The sequence below is a fragment of the Caenorhabditis briggsae genome (assembly GCF_000004555.2).
Source record: "Caenorhabditis briggsae complete genome, chrI, whole genome shotgun sequence".
NCBI lineage: Eukaryota > Metazoa > Nematoda > Chromadorea > Rhabditida > Rhabditidae > Caenorhabditis > Caenorhabditis briggsae.
Genome location: NC_013489.2, coordinates 13,078,657 through 13,101,589, shown reverse-complemented (window position 1 = coordinate 13,101,589; position 22,933 = coordinate 13,078,657). Strand labels below are relative to the sequence as shown.

At 37.9% G+C, this 22,933-nt stretch overlaps 8 protein-coding genes across 8 annotated transcripts in view; 5 read left to right on the top strand and 3 right to left on the bottom strand.

Moving 5' to 3' along the window:
- The window catches only part of CBG15867, a gene marked incomplete at both ends in the record, with an annotated part of 10,130 nt that extends 8,680 nt beyond the window's left edge, over window positions 1–1,450 (top strand). The window contains 2 exons of the mRNA XM_002640539.1: window positions 1,186–1,368; window positions 1,417–1,450. Of these exons, the coding sequence (XP_002640585.1) occupies window positions 1,186–1,368; window positions 1,417–1,450 (217 nt within the window). The remainder of the gene's footprint in view (window positions 1–1,185; window positions 1,369–1,416) is intronic.
- A 2,959-nt stretch (window positions 1,451–4,409) lies between these two features.
- On the bottom strand, window positions 4,410–6,464 carry CBG15868 (the record flags this gene model as incomplete). Its single annotated transcript, XM_002640540.1, has 8 exons — window positions 4,410–4,632; window positions 4,771–4,792; window positions 4,968–4,996; window positions 5,043–5,164; window positions 5,230–5,306; window positions 5,391–5,538; window positions 6,091–6,330; window positions 6,396–6,464. The coding sequence occupies 8 exons, from the start codon at window positions 6,462–6,464 to the stop codon at window positions 4,410–4,412; spliced, it is 930 nt and encodes a 309-aa protein (XP_002640586.1).
- A 2,341-nt stretch (window positions 6,465–8,805) lies between these two features.
- Window positions 8,806–9,318, top strand: CBG15869 (the record flags this gene model as incomplete). The annotated part of the gene is made up of 4 exons (XM_045241418.1): window positions 8,806–8,899; window positions 8,972–9,054; window positions 9,112–9,236; window positions 9,285–9,318. The coding sequence occupies 4 exons, from the start codon at window positions 8,806–8,808 to the stop codon at window positions 9,316–9,318; spliced, it is 336 nt and encodes a 111-aa protein (XP_045095804.1).
- Window positions 9,319–10,663: 1,345 nt separating this feature from the next.
- CBG15870 lies at window positions 10,664–14,969 on the top strand (the record flags this gene model as incomplete). The annotated part of the gene is made up of 9 exons (XM_045241417.1): window positions 10,664–10,688; window positions 10,735–10,828; window positions 10,873–11,018; window positions 11,276–11,347; window positions 12,484–12,525; window positions 13,014–13,203; window positions 13,304–13,397; window positions 14,763–14,887; window positions 14,936–14,969. 9 exons carry the CDS (start codon window positions 10,664–10,666, stop codon window positions 14,967–14,969), a joined length of 822 nt encoding a protein of 273 aa, XP_045095803.1.
- A 2,734-nt stretch (window positions 14,970–17,703) lies between these two features.
- CBG15872 lies at window positions 17,704–18,065 on the top strand (the record flags this gene model as incomplete). The annotated part of the gene is made up of 2 exons (XM_002640543.1): window positions 17,704–17,815; window positions 17,860–18,065. The coding sequence occupies 2 exons, from the start codon at window positions 17,704–17,706 to the stop codon at window positions 18,063–18,065; spliced, it is 318 nt and encodes a 105-aa protein (XP_002640589.1).
- Window positions 18,066–18,979: 914 nt separating this feature from the next.
- CBG15873 lies at window positions 18,980–19,647 on the top strand (the record flags this gene model as incomplete). Its single annotated transcript, XM_002640544.2, has 2 exons — window positions 18,980–19,088; window positions 19,133–19,647. The coding sequence occupies 2 exons, from the start codon at window positions 18,980–18,982 to the stop codon at window positions 19,645–19,647; spliced, it is 624 nt and encodes a 207-aa protein (XP_002640590.2).
- Window positions 19,648–20,181: 534 nt separating this feature from the next.
- Window positions 20,182–21,138, bottom strand: CBG15874 (the record flags this gene model as incomplete). Its single annotated transcript, XM_045241416.1, has 5 exons — window positions 20,182–20,259; window positions 20,305–20,436; window positions 20,484–20,675; window positions 20,726–20,980; window positions 21,028–21,138. The coding sequence occupies 5 exons, from the start codon at window positions 21,136–21,138 to the stop codon at window positions 20,182–20,184; spliced, it is 768 nt and encodes a 255-aa protein (XP_045095802.1).
- A 982-nt stretch (window positions 21,139–22,120) lies between these two features.
- Cbr-cdr-7 overlaps window positions 22,121–22,933 on the bottom strand; it is a gene marked incomplete at both ends in the record, with an annotated part of 1,922 nt that continues 1,109 nt past the window's right edge. The window contains 3 exons of the mRNA XM_045241415.1: window positions 22,121–22,486; window positions 22,507–22,528; window positions 22,574–22,641. Of these exons, the coding sequence (XP_045095801.1) occupies window positions 22,121–22,486; window positions 22,507–22,528; window positions 22,574–22,641 (456 nt within the window). The remainder of the gene's footprint in view (window positions 22,487–22,506; window positions 22,529–22,573; window positions 22,642–22,933) is intronic.

Sequence of the window (22,933 nt, the reverse complement as noted above, 5' to 3'; positions counted from 1 at the left end):
CCGGCCTGAGAATGCCTGAAAAATGGCCTAAAAATGGCCTAAAAATTGGCTTATTTTTAGACCAACTTTTGGGCACAAATTTCAGGCCACGTTTAGGCCAAAACTTTAAGAGTATTTTTAGGTCATTTTCGGCCCAACTTTAAGGGCTTATTTTAGGCTGTTTTTAGCCCTAATTTCAGACTAGTTTTTTGAGGCCTATTTTGAGGCCTATTCTCAGGACAATTTTAGCAGAATTTTTAGGCCAATAGTTAGGCATATGTGAAGGGCTAGGCCACCATTGCGAATTGCCTAGAAATGGTTTCACATTCACCTGGTATGCTTTCTAGGCCATTTACCATGGTGGCCTAGAAAATACAAAGTTAGGCCTTCATGCTAAAGTGACCTAAAAACTCATCAGGTGCTTGCTAGGTCATTTCTAGGTCATTATCATATTTGTAACGGGCCGGGCCGGGCCGGGCTTTTTCCGAATTTCGGAGGCCCGTCCCATTCCACAAGTTTCGAAAATTTCAAAAAACACATAAGGGGGGACCCTTATGTGATTTTTTTCGATCAAAAAATTTTTTCTAGTTTTTTTTTATATTTTTTGATCAAACAGACCCCCAAAAAGCACAAAAAAAATATAGAAAATTGTATTGAGAGCTCAAAATCTCGTTTCAAAATGACAAAATTTTTGCTACCGGGCCTTGAAGTTTTTCTCAGGCCCGGCCCGGCCCGGGCCCGGGCCCGGAATTTTACAAGTGTGTTAAGATGGCCTAGAAAGCATACCAGGTTAATGTGAAGCCATTTCTAAGCCATTCAGCATGGTGGCCTAGAAAACTCAAACTCTGCAAAAGTTAGGCCATCATACTTCAAAACCTAGAAATGGCCTAACAAGCACCTGCTGTGTTTTCTAAGCCATTTCAACATGGGGGGCCTAGCTTTCCAATTTTCTAGGCCATCATGATAACATGGCCTAGAAAACGCATCAAATGCAAATCAAGCCAATTCCATGTCATTTACCATGGTGGCCTAACTTTTGCAAATTGAGCTTTCTAGGCCACCATGATAAGATGGCCTAAAAACACATCAGGTGCTGATTATGCCATTTCTAGGTCATTCAGCATGGTGGCCTAGGAAACTCAAACTCTGCAAAAGTTAGGCCATCATGGTAAAATGACCTGGAAAACCCCAAAAATCCATTTTCAGACCACAAAAACATGGATTTGATTGTGAAATACGTGAAATGCGAACTTTGTCATCTGTACGCGACACATCGAAGAACGGATCTCATCCGACACCTCCAGGGAGTACACAAAGCGTCTCCAGAAGACGTGGAGGGGGTCAAGGGGGCGTTGCAGAAGAAAAGAGCTCCAAACGGAGACGTCAAAGGTTCGTGGTGGCCTAGAAATCCAAAATTTCAATTTTTTAAATTTTCAGAAGAAACAAGCTCCGCCCCCTCGTCATCATCTAACTGACTTATTTAATGCATTTTTCAAATTTTTTTCTGCATTTCTTTCATTGTTATAACCTTTTTTTTATCACTTTCCCTCTTTTTTGTTGTTATCACTGATAAGCCACCTATCAGTTATTCCCTCCTTATCACGCAATTTTCATGCATTCTCACAATTTCTAATCATTTTTCATGCGGTTTTTGTTGTTTCTTTTCATTGTTATCAATTTTCCCTCCTCTTTCGTTATCACTGACTTATCACTGATAAGTCAGTTATCACTGACACCCTCTTATCACACACAATTTGTTGTACCCTTATCACTCAATTTATGACTGGAATAAAACGACTTTGATTATTTTTGGTATTGAAAAAAGCGTAAAAATTTGAAAGTGGAAATTCTTTTAAAAAATTATCGAATTTTCAAAAAATCTCACAGTTAGTTAAAAACAAAATCCAAAACCAAAAATAGCCTAATTTTTCAAAAACAAAAAATTTTTAACTACAGTAATCCTTAAGCAAAAAAATTACGCGACTTTAAAACTCCGAAATTGAAAAATTCGTTGAAAATTCAGAAATTCCAAAATCTAAAAAATCGATTTGAAAAAGTCTTATAAAGATCAAAGAGGCGACAATTTTGGAGATTTAACAAAGGAAGATGTGTCGAGTGACAGTAGTGGATGGTAGAGGACAGGATTACTGTAGTTCTAATTTTTTTTGAATTTCTTAATTTCCGAGTTTTCGAATTCCGGATTTTCTAAATTTTTGAATTTCTTATTTTTTGAATTTTTGATTTCCAGAATTCTTGATTTCCAGAATTCTTGAATTTCTGAATTTCTGAATTTCTGAATTTCTGAATTTCTGAACTTCTGAATTTCTGAATTTCTGAACTTCTGAATTTCTGAATTTCTGAATTTCTGAATTTCTGAATTTCTGAATTTCTGAATTTCTGAATTTCTGAATTATGATTACTCGGGCCATGAGTGTAGAACCTCCCGATTCGGATTTAGAGTCTAACGTAAGATCGTATTCGAGGGGTTATTTGAAAATGAAGAATTTCAGAGCGCCCAGCAACTGGTTGCCATACAGTGATTGATTTCTGTTGGATTTTTTTCCTATTTTTCTTTTTGATTAAAGGTTGGGGGACAGGAGATTTTTCGTAGTTTTTTTGTAGCTAGAGTATGCATTCTACCGTCACGGTGTACAACGCTTAATGTCACTCTGCGTACAGCTGTCGTCCTCGCCTTTATGTATGCAAACGGGCGTGCGCTTTCTCTTTGCCCGTGTAGCTCAGTCGGTAGCGGCACCGCACCCTCAATCATCGCCCTCACAAGTTCAACTCCTCGAGGGGCATCTTTGAACGGAATTTCGAGAACATTATTTTTTTCATGTCCCCCCACCTTTAAATGAATAAACATATGAGCAGTTAAAAAGGATGAACGCATTTATTTAACTTTGAGCGTATTTTTTGAAGGTTCTGTTCTCTCTGATTCTGGGATAGAGACATTATTTTCAAAAACTAAGCACAAAGCAACTTCTCGAACGTCTGGCATCACGGTTTTTTTTTCAGCCAGTGAAAAATGAACTTTATAATCATAAAAACAAAACTCACAGTGGTTTCTCAAAATTCGTGAATTTCTGAAAACGAATTTTGGTGAATTTCATCAGACCATCTTTGCACAAATGCTTCAGAACATCGCGTCCGTTTTCCAGTGTTTCTAAACCAGTCGGTTTACGCCCCCCCTGTCGGGGACTCAACCTCCTGGCTTCCGCTTTCTGTATCTTACAATTTAATTTCTAATTAAAAAATTTTCGAGTTTCCGAATTCACCAAAATTTGTGAAAGTTTTGCATACTATCAATTTTCTTCGAGGAATATTTGATTTCCCAAATTTTCAAAATTTCCAAACTATTGAAAAAAGATTTTTTATGTTCTGAAATCCGGAGTATGTGAACTCCCGGTTTCCTGAAGTTTCAAATTTTGGATAACTAAATGTCAGGTTTACTAAACTTTCTGTTCTCCGAAAATTCTGAATTTCGAAAGCCTCCTAGCTCCCGCTGAGCCTCCTAGCTTTCGCTTACAGTACCCGTTGTCTTATAGACAGGTTTATTCATTTTTCCAGGGACTATTTTTTCATGGTCTGTTAGGAAATTTCGAAATTCGATATTTTCGTTATTCAGAATTCCTAGAATTCGGAAAGTCGGAAGTAAGAAAATCCGGAAATTCAAAAAGTGAGACACTCGCAAGTTCATAACCTGAAAAATTAGAAATTCAGAAATTCAACTTTTCGAAACACAGTCTCGTCGAAAAATTTTTGGAACTTCGGAAAATCGGAAATGTAGGTTTCAGAATTCGAAAACTCTAAATTTCGAAAATTTAGACATTCCGAAAATTGAAAACCTGAAATGTTGGAAAATCTGAAACTTTGAAATTTTTTGGCATATTCGGTGAGTAAGATCTCAGAAAGTTAAAAAATTATTCTGAATTCTAAAAAATCGATTGATCAGAAAGGGCGCTGTCATTTTCCTCGTATTCTGTTTCTTTCTTTTTTTTCTCCTTTTATTTTCTTTCTTCTACACTGTTTCAGAATTTTTTCTTCCTTTCAAATCTTTAAAATCCATCCTAAAAGAATATTTCCACAAAAATCCTTTCTCTCAAATTTAGCGTGGATGAGAAAAACATTTGGGCGGTTAGACGGAAATGACGTGAATATTTCTTCAATATTTTTCTAAAAATTTGCACTGTAGAAATTGAAGAACGTCTCTAGAAGACGTCAGACACAAAATTTCGAAAGATTAAATATTCGGGCATCATCTAGCTGCTATTTCGGGTTATCTGTGAAAATTTGGGAAAATTTGGTTCATTCTGGACTTCGTTAGGGAAGGTGATACGGGAACAAACGGACACACACACTCACACACAGAATTTGGTGATTGTTAAAGGTGGGGGGACATGAGAAAAATAATGTTGTAGAAATTTCGTTTAAATATGCTCCTCGAGGAGTTGAACTTGTCGAGGCGAGTGTTGAAGGTGCGGCGCCGCTACCGACTGAGCTACGCGTGCAAAGAGAAAGCCGCTGCCCGATTGCATACATAAAGGCGAGGGCGACAGATGTACGCAGAGTGACATTAAGCGTTGTACACCGTTACGGTAGAATGCATACTCTGGCCCCAAAAATCCCCCGTAAAATCTCCTGTCCCCCCACCTTTAATAGTAAAGATATCGCTTTTTTTCGAATTTTCCCCAAAATCCTCTGTAGTGTAATCCGAAAAAAAAACATAAAAAATTATGGCAATTGTTATGCTAATTCTCTCATTTTCAATTCTAATTTTTCTGTCCATACCTCAATAATTCAAAAGGCTTTTCTGAAAAAAAAGAAGAGAGGAATCTTCCTTTTCAGACCAATGCCAGTGTTCTGTGTTTGCAGAAGTCCATTTTTCAAATTTAACCATTTCCAATTATTTCATTTCTCATTTAAAAATAAGGTTTTCTGGTAACTATGACATGGTAAGACCAATCGATCCAAAAGAAATCAATCACTGTATGGTAGCCAGTTGTTGGTCAGTGGACTGAAAGTTTTCGATTAGAAAAAAAACACGTCAAAAAGACACCTACAAATTACTGTAGATTCGAATCTGGAGGTTCTGTACATCCTGACCCAAGTAATTGTAATCCAGTGCCATTTTGTAATTGACTCCCATAAAATCTGCACTGCCTCCTAAATATTTTCCGCCGATCTGCAAGAACATTGATATTCAAACGGAATGTTTTTTGAAAATGACATGATAAGTAGAAATATCACTCGAATAACTAAGAAATTTCCAGAATCTCCAGGATTGGTCCAACGCAATGTGATATTTTGTAATGAGTCGTCAGGAACTGAAAATAAAATGAAATGTTTCAAGAATATTTACCACTTCTATGAAAAAAAAAATTTGAAAATTCAAAGTATGTTTATCTTACCATGATCCTGATAAGTGATTGAAATCGAGCATCCATCGGATATTAACGGATGAAAATCAGGAAGAGTTTTCGTCCCACTTCCAGATACTTGAATAGTTGTAGCATAAACCGGAAAGGGATTTTCGGAGGGTGAAAACCACCCAAAAAACTGGAAAAGGGAATTTTTCTTATTGTCTGTCCCTTCACTATTTCGAGTTCAAAACTTATCCTTTAAAACGCTTTATATCGTTTTGTTTTTTTTTATTAATTCTCAATTTTTAGCATTTTCAAAATAGATAAATTTGAAACGCTCACTTTAAAGGTGGGGGGGACATGAAAAAAATAATGTTCTCGAAATTCCGTTTAAATATGTCCCTCGAGGAGTTGAACTTGTGAGGACGATGATTGAGGGTGCGGCGCCGCTACCGACTGAGCCAGCGGGAAAAGAGAAAGCGCACGCCCGTTTGCATACATAAAGGCGAGGACGACAGCTGTACGCAGAGTGACATTAAGCGTTGTACACCGTCACGGTAGAATGCATACTCTGGCCCCAAAAAAACTACGAAAAATCTCCTGTCCCCCCACCTTTAAAGAAGCTTATGATCTAAAAACTAAATATTTTAGTTTAATTTCCTTGGGATCTATTTTTTTAATAAACTCATAGCTTTGTTCAAACGCAACATTTTTTTGAATCCTCAAAAGATGATCGAAAACTACTCACGTTCCCAAAATGATCATCATTTTCAATTAATCCCATCCCATTGGTCTTGGATGATACAGAATACATAGTTTTCGGTTGGGATCCTCCTGATGGAGCTGCCGATGCTTTAACATGGACAATGGAATGATGAGAACGGATTAAAGAGACTAATCGAGAAATATCTGCTTCATTGGGATAGCGTTTCAATAAAATAAAGATGGTGGACCCACAAACTGGGGCTTGTGTGTTGGAGAAGAATTTCTGGAAATGTTTACGTACATTGATGTATTGGAAACATATTACCTCAATAACATCGAATACATTACTCCCGACACTGGAATTTTGAAATCCTTGATTTGGATCCGGTAGATTGTTTTGAATGGTTGAGGTGGCATTGCTGAAATGTCACATAATTCGGAGGGTACAACAACTTGGGGGCTGCAAGGGGGTACAAAGTGATTTAGGGGTACAAAATTCGAATTTTTCAGGTATTTTGGACCACCGAATTGAGGATTTTGCACCCCTAACTTTGTGCAGCCCGAATCTAGTTTCTTTTTTTGAGAAATTCCAGAAACTCAAAAAATCGGAAGTTACCAAAACATCAAAACCTCTCGAATACCTACGCGATATTTGTATCAAACTGAATATTTATGTTTTCGATATCAAATCGGACACTTCCGAACCAGTAAGAATAACTGCCAAATTGAAAGATAAAATTCCATGATTGCAGAACAGTATCAGACGATAAATCATTAGAATAGGCAAATAGGGTAGTTGATGGATAGTTTCGAAAATTGCAAAAGACGTCGTCTGAAAATTTGAGTATTTAGATGAAGTTTATATATTTCAATCTGAAAAATATTTTTGATTAGGATTAGGTTTTCTGATGTTTTTTGTGTGATTGGTTAAGATGTTTTAGGGGGCTTGGGTTAGAATAGTAGAATAATAATAGTTTCAACACTATGTCACCTCTTTTGTGCCGGAACTCCTTATCAGTTAGACGGTCATGGGTTGAAACAGTTTTATGACATATTTGTCTTGTGGACAAGAGAATTCTCCTCTATTTTTCGAAAATGTGATTTTTTCAGAGGATGAGAGTACTGGCTGCCATACAGTGATTGACTTCTGTTAGTTCGATTGATCTTTTTCATTATATCTTATCTTTTTTTCGAAGTTAACAAATAAATATATGAGTATTCTAATGTTATTATAATAATACATTTATTTAACAGGAAGAAGTATGTAAATTTTTTTGATTCAATGAAAGAGACACGTTCTCGTAAACTAAACTCACAGAGGCTTCACCAAGTTCGTAATATAAGATTTCTGGATATTTTGGAATATTATGTTTTTCGTTGAAGAACGGAGAAAGAGGCGCGCGAGAGTTAAAGGCGCTTTCGGCGGCCTGTAAGGGCAAATTTGAGAATAAACGGAAAAAAGATAAAACCGAAAATAATGTAAAAAAAAATCATAATTCAGGTGTCGCGAATTCAGGTGACCGAATATCACCTCTTCACGACTTTTTCTCCTTTTCAATGAATTCTTCTTTTATTCCCTGTATTTATGTAATTATATTCACCAACGCCGACGCCGCCCACAACAATGCCGATTTGAATCATCCGCCAATTTGAGGATTACTGTACCCTGCACATCTAACTCTCAACGCGAACCAAGGAAATGCGCCCGCTTTTGGGATCAATTTAGACTCTTCAGTCTTTCTCGTTTCTCCCCCAAAACCCTAGTTTCTCGTTCCTATTTTTACCTAAATTTTATATAATATTATTCTGGTGTATTCTTGTCGGCAGAGATGATTCTGGCAACAGAATCGTTTCCGTTGTAGGCAAAGTTAGGTCAATAAATTCGGTGTGTCTTAAATTCTGTGTTCTTGTTGTCTTTTCTCTCTACCGAACATATGGATATTCAGGTTTATCCAAACATCGAGTGAGTTTTAATTTGTAAAGAATTTAACCTTTTTTGGACTTTGGATTTTTTTCAAAATTTTGCAAATATCAGAAAGATTGATAATATTATAAAACACTCCAGTTTCCGATTTCAGCAATTTCCGCGCAACCATTCAAAACAACCTACCGGATCCAAACCAAGGATTTCAAAATTCCAGTGTCGAGAGTAATGTATTTGATGCTATTGAGGTGATAGTTTTTCCAGCTTTGAAATTGTTGAATCTTGAAATTGAGACATGAAACAATACAGCAAATTATTATTTTTTTCCAGTTTGAATTTCTGAAAATATTTTTAAAAAACCTGTAAATAAGTTTAAAAAGAACGCTGGTGTTGGAAAACAGTTCGTATGTGAATTCGGGATAACTACATTTCCTCGACTCCCAAGTATACCCAACCCTTTTCAGAAATTCTTCTCCATCACAGATGCACCTATGTTTTATTGAAACGCTATCCCAACGACGCAGACGTTCTCCGATTGGTGTCTTTAATTCGTTATCATCATGCGATTGTTCACGTAGTGACATCGGCAACTCCATCTGGAGGATCTCAACCACAAGCAATGTATTCTGTGGCATCGAAGACCAATGGGATAGGAGCCTTTCAATGTGATCAGAATTTCCTATTAGTGAGTCCTTTTCAAAAAATTGCCAAATAAACACAACACGAGTTCTAAAACTTTTTGCCTAGTTGTAAAAAACTAAAGTGACTAACTACAAGAAATCCATTTTTAGGCCACCCTGTTGTTTCCAGTCTATTTTACTCCCTTTCCGGTTTATGCTACAACTATTCAAGTATCTGGAAACGGGACGAAAACTCTTGGAAACGGGACGAAAACTCTATGAGATTGTAATCACTTATCAGGATCATGGTAGGTCGAACATCTTTAAAATATTCTTTGAGGGAGAGTGATCATTCCTGAAAAAATCCAAATGGTTTTCAGTCCCTGACAACTCATTCCAAAGCTTCAATTTGCATTATGTCAATCCTTCTCAATCTGGAAATTTTGCGGCTGATCCAGAATTTGTTGCTAGTACATGGGTAGTTTTAAAAAATCACATTTAAATATGAACACTATTACAGAGCAAAGGCGGAAGTCTTGTAAGACAGGGGATGCTTACTCAGGACGCCAAAACCAAGATGAGCCTGGATTACAATTATTTGGGCCCGGGTGTGCACAACCTCCAGATTCGGATCTACAGTGGCACGTAAGAATCATTCCTAAAGGTTTGATTATCAAAATTAAAGAATTTCAGACCAACCAACAACTGGCTGCCATACAATGATTGATTACTCTTGGATTAATTAATCTTGATTCATTTTTTAAAAAGTCAATTGTATAATGATTCTCAAGGAAATATACATGAAATTCTTATCTTTCCAGAAACCAAAAAACATTGACTGTTCTTTAATCAATCCGCTGACATGTGAGAATCATTCGGGTTTGATTTTCAGAAATAAAGAATTTCAGACCTCTCGACAACTGGCTGCCATACAATGATTGATTTCTGTTGAATTAGTTGATCTTGAATTATTTTTTAAAGGTGGGGGGACAGGAGATTTTTCGTAGTTTTTTTGTAGCTAGAGTATGCATTCTACGGTGACGGTGTACAACGCTTAATGTCACTCTGCGTACAGCTGTCGCCCTCGCCTTTATGTATGCAATCGGGCAGCGGCTTTCTCTTTGCACGCGTAGCTCAGTCGGTAGCGGCGCCGCACCTTCAATACTTGTCTCGACAAGTTCAACTCCTTGAGGAGCATATTTAAACGGGATTTCGACAACATTATTTTTCTCATGTCCCCCCACCTTTAAAAGCAATTCAATAAACTATTGAAACTGTTTTTCTCTGAAATTTATCGGGTTATTCAGTGAGAAAAAAAAATTAACAAAATTACTGGTTTTTCCTCTCGCTGCATAAGGAAAAGCCAGCGATTTTGCTGGTTTGTTTCTTCACGGACTATCCCCATTATTGATTTCCTGCTCATCCACCCTTTCTAATTAGCATTTTTTAAATTTTGTTTCAAAAATATTCACTCATTTCCGAGTTACAGCTATTGAATGCACATTTGAAATTAAAGGGGGACTCCGACCAAAAAATTTTTTTACCTGCCGGACATGAAATTGAAAAAAATCCGGAAAATTTGCCACGTAGGAAAGGCTGTCAGGTGCCGTGGCCTAGGTTTCTCACTGAAATTCTCGTCCCCCGGCGGCACCTTTTTTTTTTGAATTTTCTTCCTTTTCAACGCCGTTTTTCGGAAATTTCGGATTTTTTTTGAATTTTTTCGCAATAATATTCGGAAAGTAGATAACTTTTAACACATTTTAATGCAATTTTTGGTCGGAGCCCCCCTTTAAAAAATTAATTTTCCAAGCAAACATTTTTGTGCTCCAATGCTTATCGTACTGGTTTCACATACCTGCAGTCAGTCGGTAAATACTCCGAGACATCCGCCATCAGAATTTAGAGAAAAAAACAATCATACACAATTTGCACAAATTTTATGATAACCGTCCGTTGGCCAACCGTTTGCACTATAATCACCTTATCACTAAACGCTCCCAAATCACATTCCTTTTTCGGTTCATTACATTTATCAAAAACGAACTTTACAAAATACTCGTATTCCTAAAGAAATGCCAATTTCTGAAATTTATCTGGGTAAGTCCCTCAATTAGATTTTCATAAAATGCACAGAATATTTCAGATGATCCACCAGCGTATATAGAAGAAGAAATCATCAAGAAACCCCCAGTGCAAGTTTGCGGACCACCAGAAAATCCAGTTTTTGAGCCCGTGGAGTGAGTAAAAACAGTTGTCTGACTAGAAATTATTGATCGTTCAGACGCCAACGACACTTTGGAATTCTGACCTACACAGTTAACGATAGGTTAAAAAAAATGATGATTCTTCATGTCATACTTATACTTCTGCTCGCTGGAAATGGTGTTACGCTTCTGACTATTCTGCTACATCAAGGATGTTCTGAAGGTAGATCAAAAGACTTTCAAGATTGTTAAAATAGATATATTTGTCACGGGCCGGGTCGGCCCGGAATTTGACAAGTATAAAAATAGGAGAGCTTGTATTGAATAGAAGAAAAGTATTTTTAGTTACGGCCACTACCTCTAAAACTGCTTCTACTCCTACATATACTACTACAACTACAACAACAACAACAACTACTACTACTACGACAACTAAAATTCCAACAACCACTACTACCCGAATCGATCCTCAGAATTCAGAATTAACATCTACAACTCCAGAAGAAACGACTGCAACCAGTAGTACAAGTATCAAAACCACTCCGGATCCTGGTAAGTTATTTTTGCACTGATTTCTCAAAATTAGGTTAGAATTCGAGTTAATTCTTAAAGGTTGGGGGGGGGCAGGAGATTTTTCAGAGGTTTTTTGGAGTTAGGGTATGCATTCTACCGTATGCACTCTGCGTACAGCGGTCGTCCTCCACAGGGTAACGGCTGCGCATGGTATATGCGTTGGCGCGGCGCCTCATATGGACGACATAGGTACACCGTTTGCGCGCATATAGTACGCTATATGCGCGCACGCGCCATCGAGATCGGGCATGACGCGTCCATATTTCATCTACAATTTCAGGCGGGATTGGCGATAAATATCTTTTATTCTATTAGTTCTTATTAGTTCATCTAACTATAGTTGTAATAAGATGTGATTTTGTTCAGATCTTCCAATATCGTTCATTTTCCCTTTCAGATTTCACAGAGTGACCATTTTTCCAGTTTTCACAGAATTTTCTCACTGCAAGAAAAATTATAGGCCGGAAGTTTAAAATATCTGGACGATATAACATAATAAATTTTTCCTTCAAAATTGCGATATAGAAAACTTGTAAAAAATTCAACAAAGTCTTGAAATTGGCATTAATTCGCATAATTTTGTTTTCGAAATAATTGTGTGTTTCTCGGATTTTTTCCTACTTTTACTTCGGAAAACTTACCAACCAACCTGTATTCCACCTGAAAAATATATTATTCCGCTTATTCCGAAGCAAAACAGAAAAGTCCTAATTTCAAGAAAAACCGGATTTTGTAAAAAATTTTACCAATTTCTTTACTAAAAATTAGTTTTATTTTCGTTAGCCATAATTTTTAGATGTGAAAACAGTGAGAAGTTCTTTGAAAGCAGGAAATATGATCAATATGATCGAAAAATTGATCAAGATCGGCGGTGAAAAATGTTGCTAAACAACGCGCACTAGCGTAATAGCGGAGTGTCGTTGGTGGGTTGTCGTTTTCATGGGAAAAGCGTGCATGCTATATGGATGCTATATGGGTGCGCCCACCGGCGACCAGTCGTGCCCAGCGACGACGCATATAGCGCGCACGCGCTACCCACGAAATTATTATGGGTGCACATAGCATCCTATATGCGCGCCTAGACATATACCATGCGCAGCCGTTACCCTGTGAAGCCTTTATGTATGCAACCGGCCGCCGGCTGCCGCTTTGCCCGCGTGGCTCAGTCGGTAGCGGCGCCGCACCTCCAACACTCGCCTCGACAAGTTCAACTCCTCGAGGAGCTTATTTGAACGGAATTTTGAGAACATTATTTCTTTCATATCTCGCCATCTTTAATATAGTTAGAAAGAATAGATTTCAAAAATATCAAAATATTTGTTCTCGATTAAATGAAATTTTTCAAAATCTCGTATACAACCCTAGCCTCTTCCTTTCATTTCTGAAATATCATTCACCACTTTTTCTGCAAAATTCACTTGTTTTTCTAATTTGCCCTTCCTATTTACACTCTTCTAAACTGATAAGAAGTTCCTCTTTCAGAAGATGGGAAGAACTGATAATAGAATGAAAATTCCATCGGAAAAAAATGGAAGAGTTTCTTCTGATCAGAAATTTAACACCATAAGCGGAGAGGACAAATTTGGGAATAAACGAAAAAAAAAGAAAAAAACTGAAAATAATGTAAATCGAAATCATAATTCAGGCGATACCTCCTGCGGTACTACAAGACCATTAACATTCCTATTCGCCTATTCTAATGATTTATCGTCGAAAACGGTTTTGGATTCACGGAATCAATTTTTAAATAACGTTGGTATTCAAAAATTTTCTTATTACGGCAGTGTTCGATTTGATACATCATCTATGGATATTCCGATTTATTCAAACATAAAGTGAGTTTTAATTTGTAAGGCTTTCTTGAAATTCGGATTTTTAAATTTTCGATAATATTGGAACGAATAAAACTGAAACACTCCAATTTTTTGATTTCAGCGATTTCCACGACGCCATTCAAAACAACCTCCCTAATCCAAACATTGGTTTCCAGTCCTACAGCATCGGAAGTAATGTATTTGATGCTATTGAGGTGATGTTTTTTCTAACATTGAAATGGTTGAATCTTGAAATTGAGACAAAAAGCAATACAGAAAAGTATCAGAACTTTGAGAAAAATTAACAAACATTCGGGATATTGTCTATTCAAAATAATCGCGCGGATGAACGAGTAAAAAAACGTGTAGAGAGTCTCCAAACCTGTAGAGGCGCTGTAGAGACGCAGACATTTTTACTCGTTTACTCGCGCGATTATTTTGAATAGACAATAACTACATTTCTTCGACTCCCGAGTTCACTTTACTCTTTCCAGAAATTCTTCTCCATCACAGATGCACCAGTTTGTGGGTCCGTTATTTATATTTTATTGAAACGCTATCCCAACGATGCAGACGTTCTCCGATTGGTGTCTTTAATTCGTTATCATCATGCGATTGTTCACGTAGTGACATCGGCAACTCCATCTGGAGGATCTCAACCACAAGCAATGTATTCTGTGGCGTCAAAGACTAATGGGATAGGAGCCTTTCAATATGATGAGAATTTTTAATTAGTGAGTCTTTCAATGATTTGCGCCCAATGCAAGAAAATAGTTGTTTCCAGTCTATATTACTCCCTATCCGGTTTATGCTACAACTATTCAAGTATCCGGAAGTGGGACGAAAACTCTTCCAGATTTTTATCCTCCTATAGAAGATATTTATGAGATTGTAGTCACTTATCAAGATCATGGTAGGTCAAACATCTTTTAAAGGTGGGGGGACAGGAGATTTTTCGTAGTTTTTTTGTAGTTTTCTGCGTGTATACACCCAATGCGCGCTATTTGAAGACAATTTTTCTGGAAAATTATTCACTAGATTTCTTCAATGTTCGGTAATTATTCCCGACTGTTTCTTGTTATTCGGCCATTCTATGATGTCGCCGCATGAAAACAGAAAAAAAACGAAAAATCACAGATGAGAATCGAAACCCCCGATGCGCGATATGCATTCTACCGTAACGGTTTCTCAATGTCACTCTGCGTACAGCTGTCGTCCTCGCCTTTATGTATGCAACCGGGCAGCGGCTTTCTCTTTAGCTCAGGCGGTAGCAGCGCCGCACCCTCAATCCTCGCCCCCACAAGTTCAACTCCTCGAGGGGAGTATGTAAACGGAATTTTGAGCAATTTATTTTTTTTCATGTCTTCCCACCTTTAATCGTTCGAGTTTTTTTAGATGGAAGAGTGATCATTCTTAAAAAATTCCATTTTGTTTTCAGCTCCTGATAACTCATTCCAAAACTTCAATTTGCATTATGTCAATTCCTTCGATTCTGGGAATTTCGCAGTCGATCCAACATTTATTTCTGCTAATTGGGTAGCTTTTAAAATTATCCCATTTGAATATGAATACTATCACAGAGCACCGACGGAACCATTGTAAGAACGAGGATGAATCTTCAGGTAGTCTATTCCAAGATGAGCCTGGATTACAATTACTCGGGATCGGATGTGCACAACCTCCAGATTCGGATCTACAGTGCCACGTAAGAATCATTCCTAAAGGTTTGATTATCAAAAATAAAGAATTTCAGACCAACCAACAACTGGCTGCCATACAATGATTGATTACTCTTGGATTAATTAATCTTGATTCATTTTTTAAAAAGTCAATTGTATAATGATTCTCAAGGAAATATACATGAAATTCTTATCTTTCCAGAAACCAAAAAACATTGACTGTTCTCTAATCAATCCTATTGAATATTCAATGATTCTAATTGACTTTCAAATCCTTCCACATCGTTTTCCTCTCCCTCTCCTCCTCTTTCTGGTTCCTAATATCAGTCCATTCGAAAATGAGAGCTCTCCAATTGGTTCTCTTCCTATTCTTCCTCTCTTTTTTCGATGCTTGTTTGGTAATTATCAAACTTCAAAATGACAAGTGCACTCCAAATGATAATACCACATATACAGTACTGGCCAAAAAGGTATTCGCAAACGGTTTTTTGAGAGTAACTTTGCTGAAACTTAAGGGATCGATCTGAAAATTTTACTGTGCATGTCGTACATAGTGACGACAAATTGCGTACAAGGAAATTGCATCATTTTCAGAAATTTTTTGTTTTTTTCAATTTTTTCAATTTTTTCGTTTTCCTATGTATTTAAAACTGTTTACAGACATGGCCAGACCCCTCGGAAAAAAAACATCTCTCAGGACATCCGTAAAGCCATCGTCATCGGCTTCAGAAGTGGATGTTCCAAGGACCTCTTGGCGCAGCAGTTCAATGTTACTAAACGTGCCATCGAGAAGATCTTGAAGCAGTTTCGGGATGAGGTAATATTCAAAAATAGTATAGTTATGGAAAAAAATGTTTAGGGAGCCTTGGTGGAGCGAAAATCGCCTGGAAGACCGCGTATCACGTCGAAGAACATGGATCGGAACATCGTCCGAGTTTCAAGAGAGGATCCCCAGAGGAGTTCTACGGACATTCAGATGGTCGTGAAGACTCCAAATGAAGTCACACCATCCCTGAGAACCGTCAGAAGACGTCTTCAAGATGCTGGACTCCATGGACGACGGCCAGCTAAGAAACCATCGATCAGCAAGAAGAACAGAATCGCCCGCGTAGCATGGGCCAGAGCTCATCTCCACTGGGGACGTCAGGATTGGGCTAATCACGTGTTCAGCGACGAATCCAAGTTCAATCTGTTCGGTACTGACGGTATCAAGTGGATTCGCCGTCCGGTTGGATGTCGGTTCGATCCGAGCTACCAGCTCCAAACCGTCAAGCATGGAGGTGGATCGGTGATGGTCTGGGGCTGCTTCTCTGGGACTTCAATCGGCCCGCTGAGAAGAATTACAAGCATCATGGATCGCTTTGTGTATGAAGACATCTTGGAGAACACAATGAGACCCTGGGCAAGGTCTACTGTGGGCCGGGCGTTCGTTTTCCAACAGGATAACGACCCGAAGCACACCTCGAAGCACATCAAGGAGTGGTTCCGACGCCGCCACGTGGATCTTCTGGACTGGCCAAGTCAATCTCCGGACTTGAATCCGATCGAACACCTCTGGGAGCATGTCGAGAGACAGCTTAGAGGGGTTCGTGCCTCGAATGCCAACCAGAAGTTCGACCAACTCCAAGATGTCTGGCAGGCCATCCCGATGTCTGTCATCGACACCCTTCTCGACTCGATGCCAAGAAGATGTCAAACGGTAATCGACGCCAAAGGCTTCCCAACGAAGTACTAAAGCTATTTTATTCATTTTCTATTGTTATTTTTCGTTTACCGGTCTATCCTAGATCTCAGAAGTCAAAGTTCCATTTACCGGTTTTTTGCAATTTTCATGAATTTTTCGATTTTTTTTCAATTTTTTGAAATTTTGACTATTCTTGTTGTTGAATCAGTTTCTTTTACCGTTTTAAACTTTGTCTTAAAATATCAGATCGATCCCTTAAGTTTCAGCAAAGTTACTCTCAAAAAACTATTTGCGAATACCTTTTTGGCCAGTACTGTATGATCGCTTATTCAAACGATCTTGGCTCGGATCTCATTCTGAGAGTGCTTAACTGAGTGCTTACTTTTCTACATTTGTATCGACTTTCCACATTTGTATCGACTTCGAGAGTGCTTACTTCAGTTCCTGTTATATCTTGTATCAGACTACGTCTGTACCGAACCGCTCCGAACAACTTTTTTCAAAGCAAAAATTTTCAAGTCTCATGTGATACGTTACCAGACCGAAATGTAAAATAGTCTAGTGTAATGAGATATTTTCAACATTTTTTATAGTGGATTGATTCTTAACATTGCTGGTATCGATTTCAACTGTAAATGCCTCTCCTTGCAAATTTCAATGATCTATGGAAACCTGAATTTTGTTACGTTGAAACGTATGCAAGTTTGTAACATCCCTCATTATAAAATAGACTACAGTGGATTTCTCCAAATCTTTGATCCATTGATGCCTCTGACGCCTTCATCCGTTGTACAACACTGTAAAACTCGTTGAAGCAAAAAACCAGACGGTAGTGTGTCGCTAATCTTATCTAATCGGCATTCAGAGTATTATTAACACTATCACTGTCACCAGACGCATGGGTTGATTGATTACACTGTTCCGCGCGGAAATGCCGTCCGATAAGGAGAGAAACGTTTCCTGCGTTGATCATTTATTAAGCCACGACAGCAACAGCTTTTCAGGTCCCACCTAGCCGGGTTCTGGGTACGATTCGGCTAAAAAAACGATCTAGATCAGTTGAAGGTTAAAAAAGTTGGGAAGAGTGTAATGATAAATCTCAGAAAAAATTGGGTATATAAGCTGATGCGGAGGTATGAAGATTATCATTCGCTGATCATGCTCTCTCTTCGTTCCCTCATCATTCTCTTCGGTCTTTTGGCTGTCGCTTTGGCATGTGCTCCACATATGCCAAAGAGAGAAGTACAGCACGGGTACTGCAAGTTTTACGGTGAGACTTTTCAAACTGTCATATTTTGAAATGAATTTTTTCAGTCGATGGAAAGAGTGACACCGACAGTGCTCGTAAGAAGAGAGACTCAGGATCAGGATCTGGATCCGGAGAAGGTGGTGGCAAGAAGTACAACCGCTCCAAGAAGAGAAAGAATGTCAAGTGCTACGAATACGAGGATGGAACCAAGGATGAGGGAGCAGTTCTTGACAAGGGAGTCACCTACACCGTCACTGTTACCAAGAGCTAAACTATATATGATTGTCAGTTCAAAATTGTTGTATGTACATATTGAGATATTTATTTTTGTTTTAAATTGTTTTAATAGGTAGATAAATTTTTATCATACAGAGTTTTGATTCTCACCCAAAAGGATAGTCCAACTCAATGAGCGAAATGAAATTTAGAAAAATATAAGTTTTGAAGTATTCAGGCACTACCAGATGGAAATTTGCATGTTCTAGCAGGAGTGTTATTGTTTTTCTGAAAGATGTTACAAACCATCAAGAAAATTTAAAACAGTCATTGCAATAACTTAAAATGGTCAATACTCAGAATTTTGAAGTGAAAACCGTTATCATTAACCAATAAGAAGATACTGTCATGAAAAGACAAATATCCATTATCTTTTCCTGATCCCAAAAATTGAGAAATTTAAAAAAAAAATACTTCACAAGCCATTATTGGAATATTGCGGTTCCCGAGATGCAATATTGTCAGAAAACTACTGGAATACCGTAAAATCTATAGTACAATAGTATATATTTTCCGAGTTCTTTTCGAAAGACCCTTCTCGTACAGAAACACTTCATTTTGTCTATTCTAATACTTGTTATATCAGAACACAGTAAACTGTTAATGGAAAGTATCAGAGATAAGTTTGTTGCAATCGAATGCGCATAATGAGAGAAAGTTTTAAAAGGGAAAGCTTTGTCGTCTCGTTTGAGTAATATGATCAATCATCTTGATAAGCCGCTAAATGACGTAGAACGGAAGAAAAAATGAGATGAACTTTTTTACTTCTCGGCAATTTTGAAGACGTCCACATACTATTAGGATGATTTCCCCGCAACTTGTTATAATGCATCCATCATTTTGTTTCGGCACATCCCCAAAGCAATAGTATAAAAAGCGAGGATATCGCTTGTCATATTTTCTCCGACCATGACATCGATAAGGATTTTTATACTGCTTTTTGCCGTTTGTTTTATCTCTTTAAATGCATGCGGTGCTGGGCCGGAAAAATCAAAGCGTGGATATTGCAAGTTCTACGGTAGGTACCTCATGAAATGATCCAAAATGCATTGTCATATTCAGTGGACGGATCCAGTGATACAAAAGCAAGCGGAAGAAAAAAGAGACAATCCGGAACAGCCACGGGGTCCGTTGATCCTGCAACAGGCACGGCTTCTGGGTCTGCGTCAACAATGTCAACAATGACAACCACAACTTCACCAATGGGTGACGGATCCGCAAGTGGATCTGCAAGTGGATCTTCCAGCTCAAGCAGTTCCAGTAGTTCGAGTAGCTCTAGCTCAGGCTCTGCAAGTGGTTCAGGTGGATCAGGTGGATCAGGTAGGTCATCAAAATCCAGTGAATCAAGTGAATCACGTCGTCGATCAGGTGGCTCTGGTGGATCCGGTGGATCAGGCGGATCCGGAGGCGGTGGAGGAGGTGGAGGCTCAGGAGAACTCAGTTCTAAAGGACCCGATGGTAAATTCACGGGAAAGAAAAAGCAGAAGAATAAGAAGTGCTACGAGTATGAAGATGGAAGCAGAGATAACGATGCTAAACTGAAGAAAGGAGTTACATACAGTAGGATTAATTTATAATATTCATGAAAATCGAATGTTTTACAGAAGCGACCATTACTGCCACTGGATCATAGGACTTTGGTGTGCAACGGATCGGCGTTCAGCAATATAAGCAGTGCAATCTTTGCATTAATTGATTAGTAGATGTTATAAAAAATTTTACTACCGTTTGATTATCTTTAGGTACTTTAATAAGTACTTTGTAAAATATACGTTGATGTAAAAACCAAAAATCCAAACCTAAAGTTCTACGGATATGAAGACAGAAAAGATGTAAATTGGCTGAATCAGACAAGCGCCTGAGAAAAATTCACAATTGGAGTCTGGAGAGAAAATTGTTCTGTTTTTTTAATTGTTCTTCTTCTGTTCCAATAACTTGTGGATAATTATAGTAATTCATTTACAAATTAAAGAACTCACTTTTCAAATTCAAAACGACGAAGGTTGTGTAACGTATAATAAACACATTTTAATAGATATCATTTAGTAAAATCTTTAGCCCAGAGTTCCGCAATAATTCTATCACAATACTCTCGGATCTTTGGGTAATGACTATCGATAATTCTTTTGGAACTTGTTAGGGAATGGGTAGTATGCAGATGCAACTTCTCCGAAAACTGCGCAGTCAGCCTGAAAATCAAAATGTGCCGTTAATGAAAATAATAAAGCAATTACCGATGTGATCTTGTCACCGAACAAGAACTTTCCCCGAATAGAGTTTTGCACAGCTACAAGATCTTTGTGACACAGCAACTCTGTCTCTTCTTCTGTGAAACTTCCAATTGAGAGTCCAACTCTTGCATGGACCTATGACAACAAAGTTGGTGAAAATCTTTAATCTTTTCTTCACAAACCTTGCTCATGAATAATTTTTTGATTATTGGACGAAGAATTGTTTTCAAAAAGTTTGGTCCTGGAACCCCTCTTAACAGGGCATCGTACCATCCTTCTTCCGAAGCCTTGTACTTCACAATGAGACCCAATAAATGATTGTCTACAAGTCTGGAGATCGCTGTTGCCTGAGCCTCCAATTCTGGTGCAAGATTCTGAAAATGCGATAAACAATGTTACATTACTGATTAATTTTTTTGCTTACCGGAACATGGAAATGCTCTCTGAGTTTCGTCTCAATGAGATCCGAATCTGGAATGTGCTCCCCGTTTAGCTCAACGAAAGGGAGTGTTCCATTTCTAGACCGCAATGATGGAGTCTCAATAATTTCATGAGGAATCTTGAAGGCTCTGAGAAAAGTTTCAATTTTCAAACAGTAAGATGAAAGATTCGGAACGGTATTTGTGCGAGGAAATTGGTAAAGGTAGACAACATCTTTTTGGAAATCTGGTTTGTGGATCTGAAAAAGTCCAATAAAGTAAAGATGGGCTCTATTAAAAATAATACCTTTGGAGTAGAAGGGACACTCGGAGTTGTGAAAAACGTTTTGAAAATCCAGAAGATTAGTTTCAGCAAGTATAAGACGATAATTATAATAGCAATGATCTCCAAAATCATTGCGCCTGAAAGATGAAACATTTTGAATTCGATTGAGATTGAAAACACGAAAAATCTCAACGACGTTTATATACAGAAAGAATGAGATGATCCGAATATGATGTAACTCCCTCTCCTAAAAGTCTATGAATCTTCTGTTCTCCATATTTCAAATTAGGATTCAAGTTAGGATCTTCTCAATAAAATCAATAAAACGAGACAAGCCAATGACGGGAACAGTAGAGACTCTTCTCCACTACTAGAGCCTTTAAGTGTGGATTTGACCTCGGATTGAGGTAGATTAGGTCCTCGATTCTCTTTTTCCCATTATGATCAATTTTGTGTCGGACACATTTCCTCACCCCTGCGTCTTTGTACTCTCTCAAGAACACATGTGGAGAAGACAGTTGAGATAACACTAGATATAATTGGTGTACGCCAGGTTTGTTTGGTCGAGAAACATTTTTTTCTTGGTTTCTTTTTAAAATGTACCCAGGGATTTTTCAGCTTTCTGAATAAACCTTCTTTTTTTGTTAACAGGTAAGACGAGGTTACCGAAAAGCGTACAACCGGCGAATGAAGAACAGAGAGTTGGTTTTAACTTAACTCTTTAGAAAATGGTTCGAGACAAAAAAGTATAAAAGGCAATTATTAGTACTCAAACCATAATGAAAAAAAACTGATTTTTTTGATAAAAAATTTTGAAAAATTTGATTTCATGGATTTTTTCTTTTTTAAAGCACAATTTATGAAGAAACATATTTTTCATTAAGGTTCGAGTACTAATGATTGCCTTTCTTTTTTGTCCCAAATGTTTCCTCATTTGCTTACTATTAGAGGCGCAAGCTATAGCCAACTCTTGGATCTTCAGCTGCCGATTGCACGGTTTTCAGAAACTGCGCCTTACATGAACGTTTAACTGCATGTTTCGACTTATACATGAGATAAAACAGTTTATTTATCATTTTCCGAAAATAAAAAGAATATTTTAGCGGGACTAAAATTAAACACAGAAATCATTTGGATAAACTTGACTTTTGACTCTTTCACAAAACTCGAGAATCTTTGGGAAATCCTTTTCTAGAACCTCCGTGATATGAGTGTGGAATGGATAATAGACAGCGGCCAGTTGACTGAAAAATGCATCATCCACGGGAGTGATTTGATCTCCAAATAAGAATTTCTTATCTTCAAGAACCGTTTCGAAAACTTTCAAATCTCTATGAAGCAGCTCGTCAAGCTCTTCTGGCTCAAAATCTCCAATTGCTGATGTGGAGTTTTTATAGATTTGTCCTCCAATTATCTGTTTCATGAATGGGATTGCGAGTGGAATGATATAGGGATTGAAGTCCAAAAGTTCGAGGAAAGTCTGTAGAAGATGTTGTCAGCACAGTGGTATCTCATCAGAATACTGAATAGATGAGTTTTTTCTAATATTGATAAATTTACCACTTACTGGAAGAGGTGGTTGTCTGCCATTCTAGTCAATGCTGTTGCATGAGCTTCTTGTTCAGATGGTAGACTCTGAAATTTTATATTTCAACCAGCCTTCTGTTTGCCGCGCCTCCGGCGCTTCACAATTCAAGCTTTTTTCAATTATTCGTCGCTCCACTCCTCACTTTTCAATTTTTCTTTCTCACGCTGTAGAACATCTACGCCCTCCCACAGGTAAAATGCGAACGGGTTCGTTACGGACGCTTCGCGTTCGCGCGCGCTTGAAATAGGAACCGCATACGGACCGCACGCGAACCGTTTTCAGTAAATAGCAAATCAGATGTTTTATTGAGTTCGCAAACGGATCCGTTTGGCCATGCTT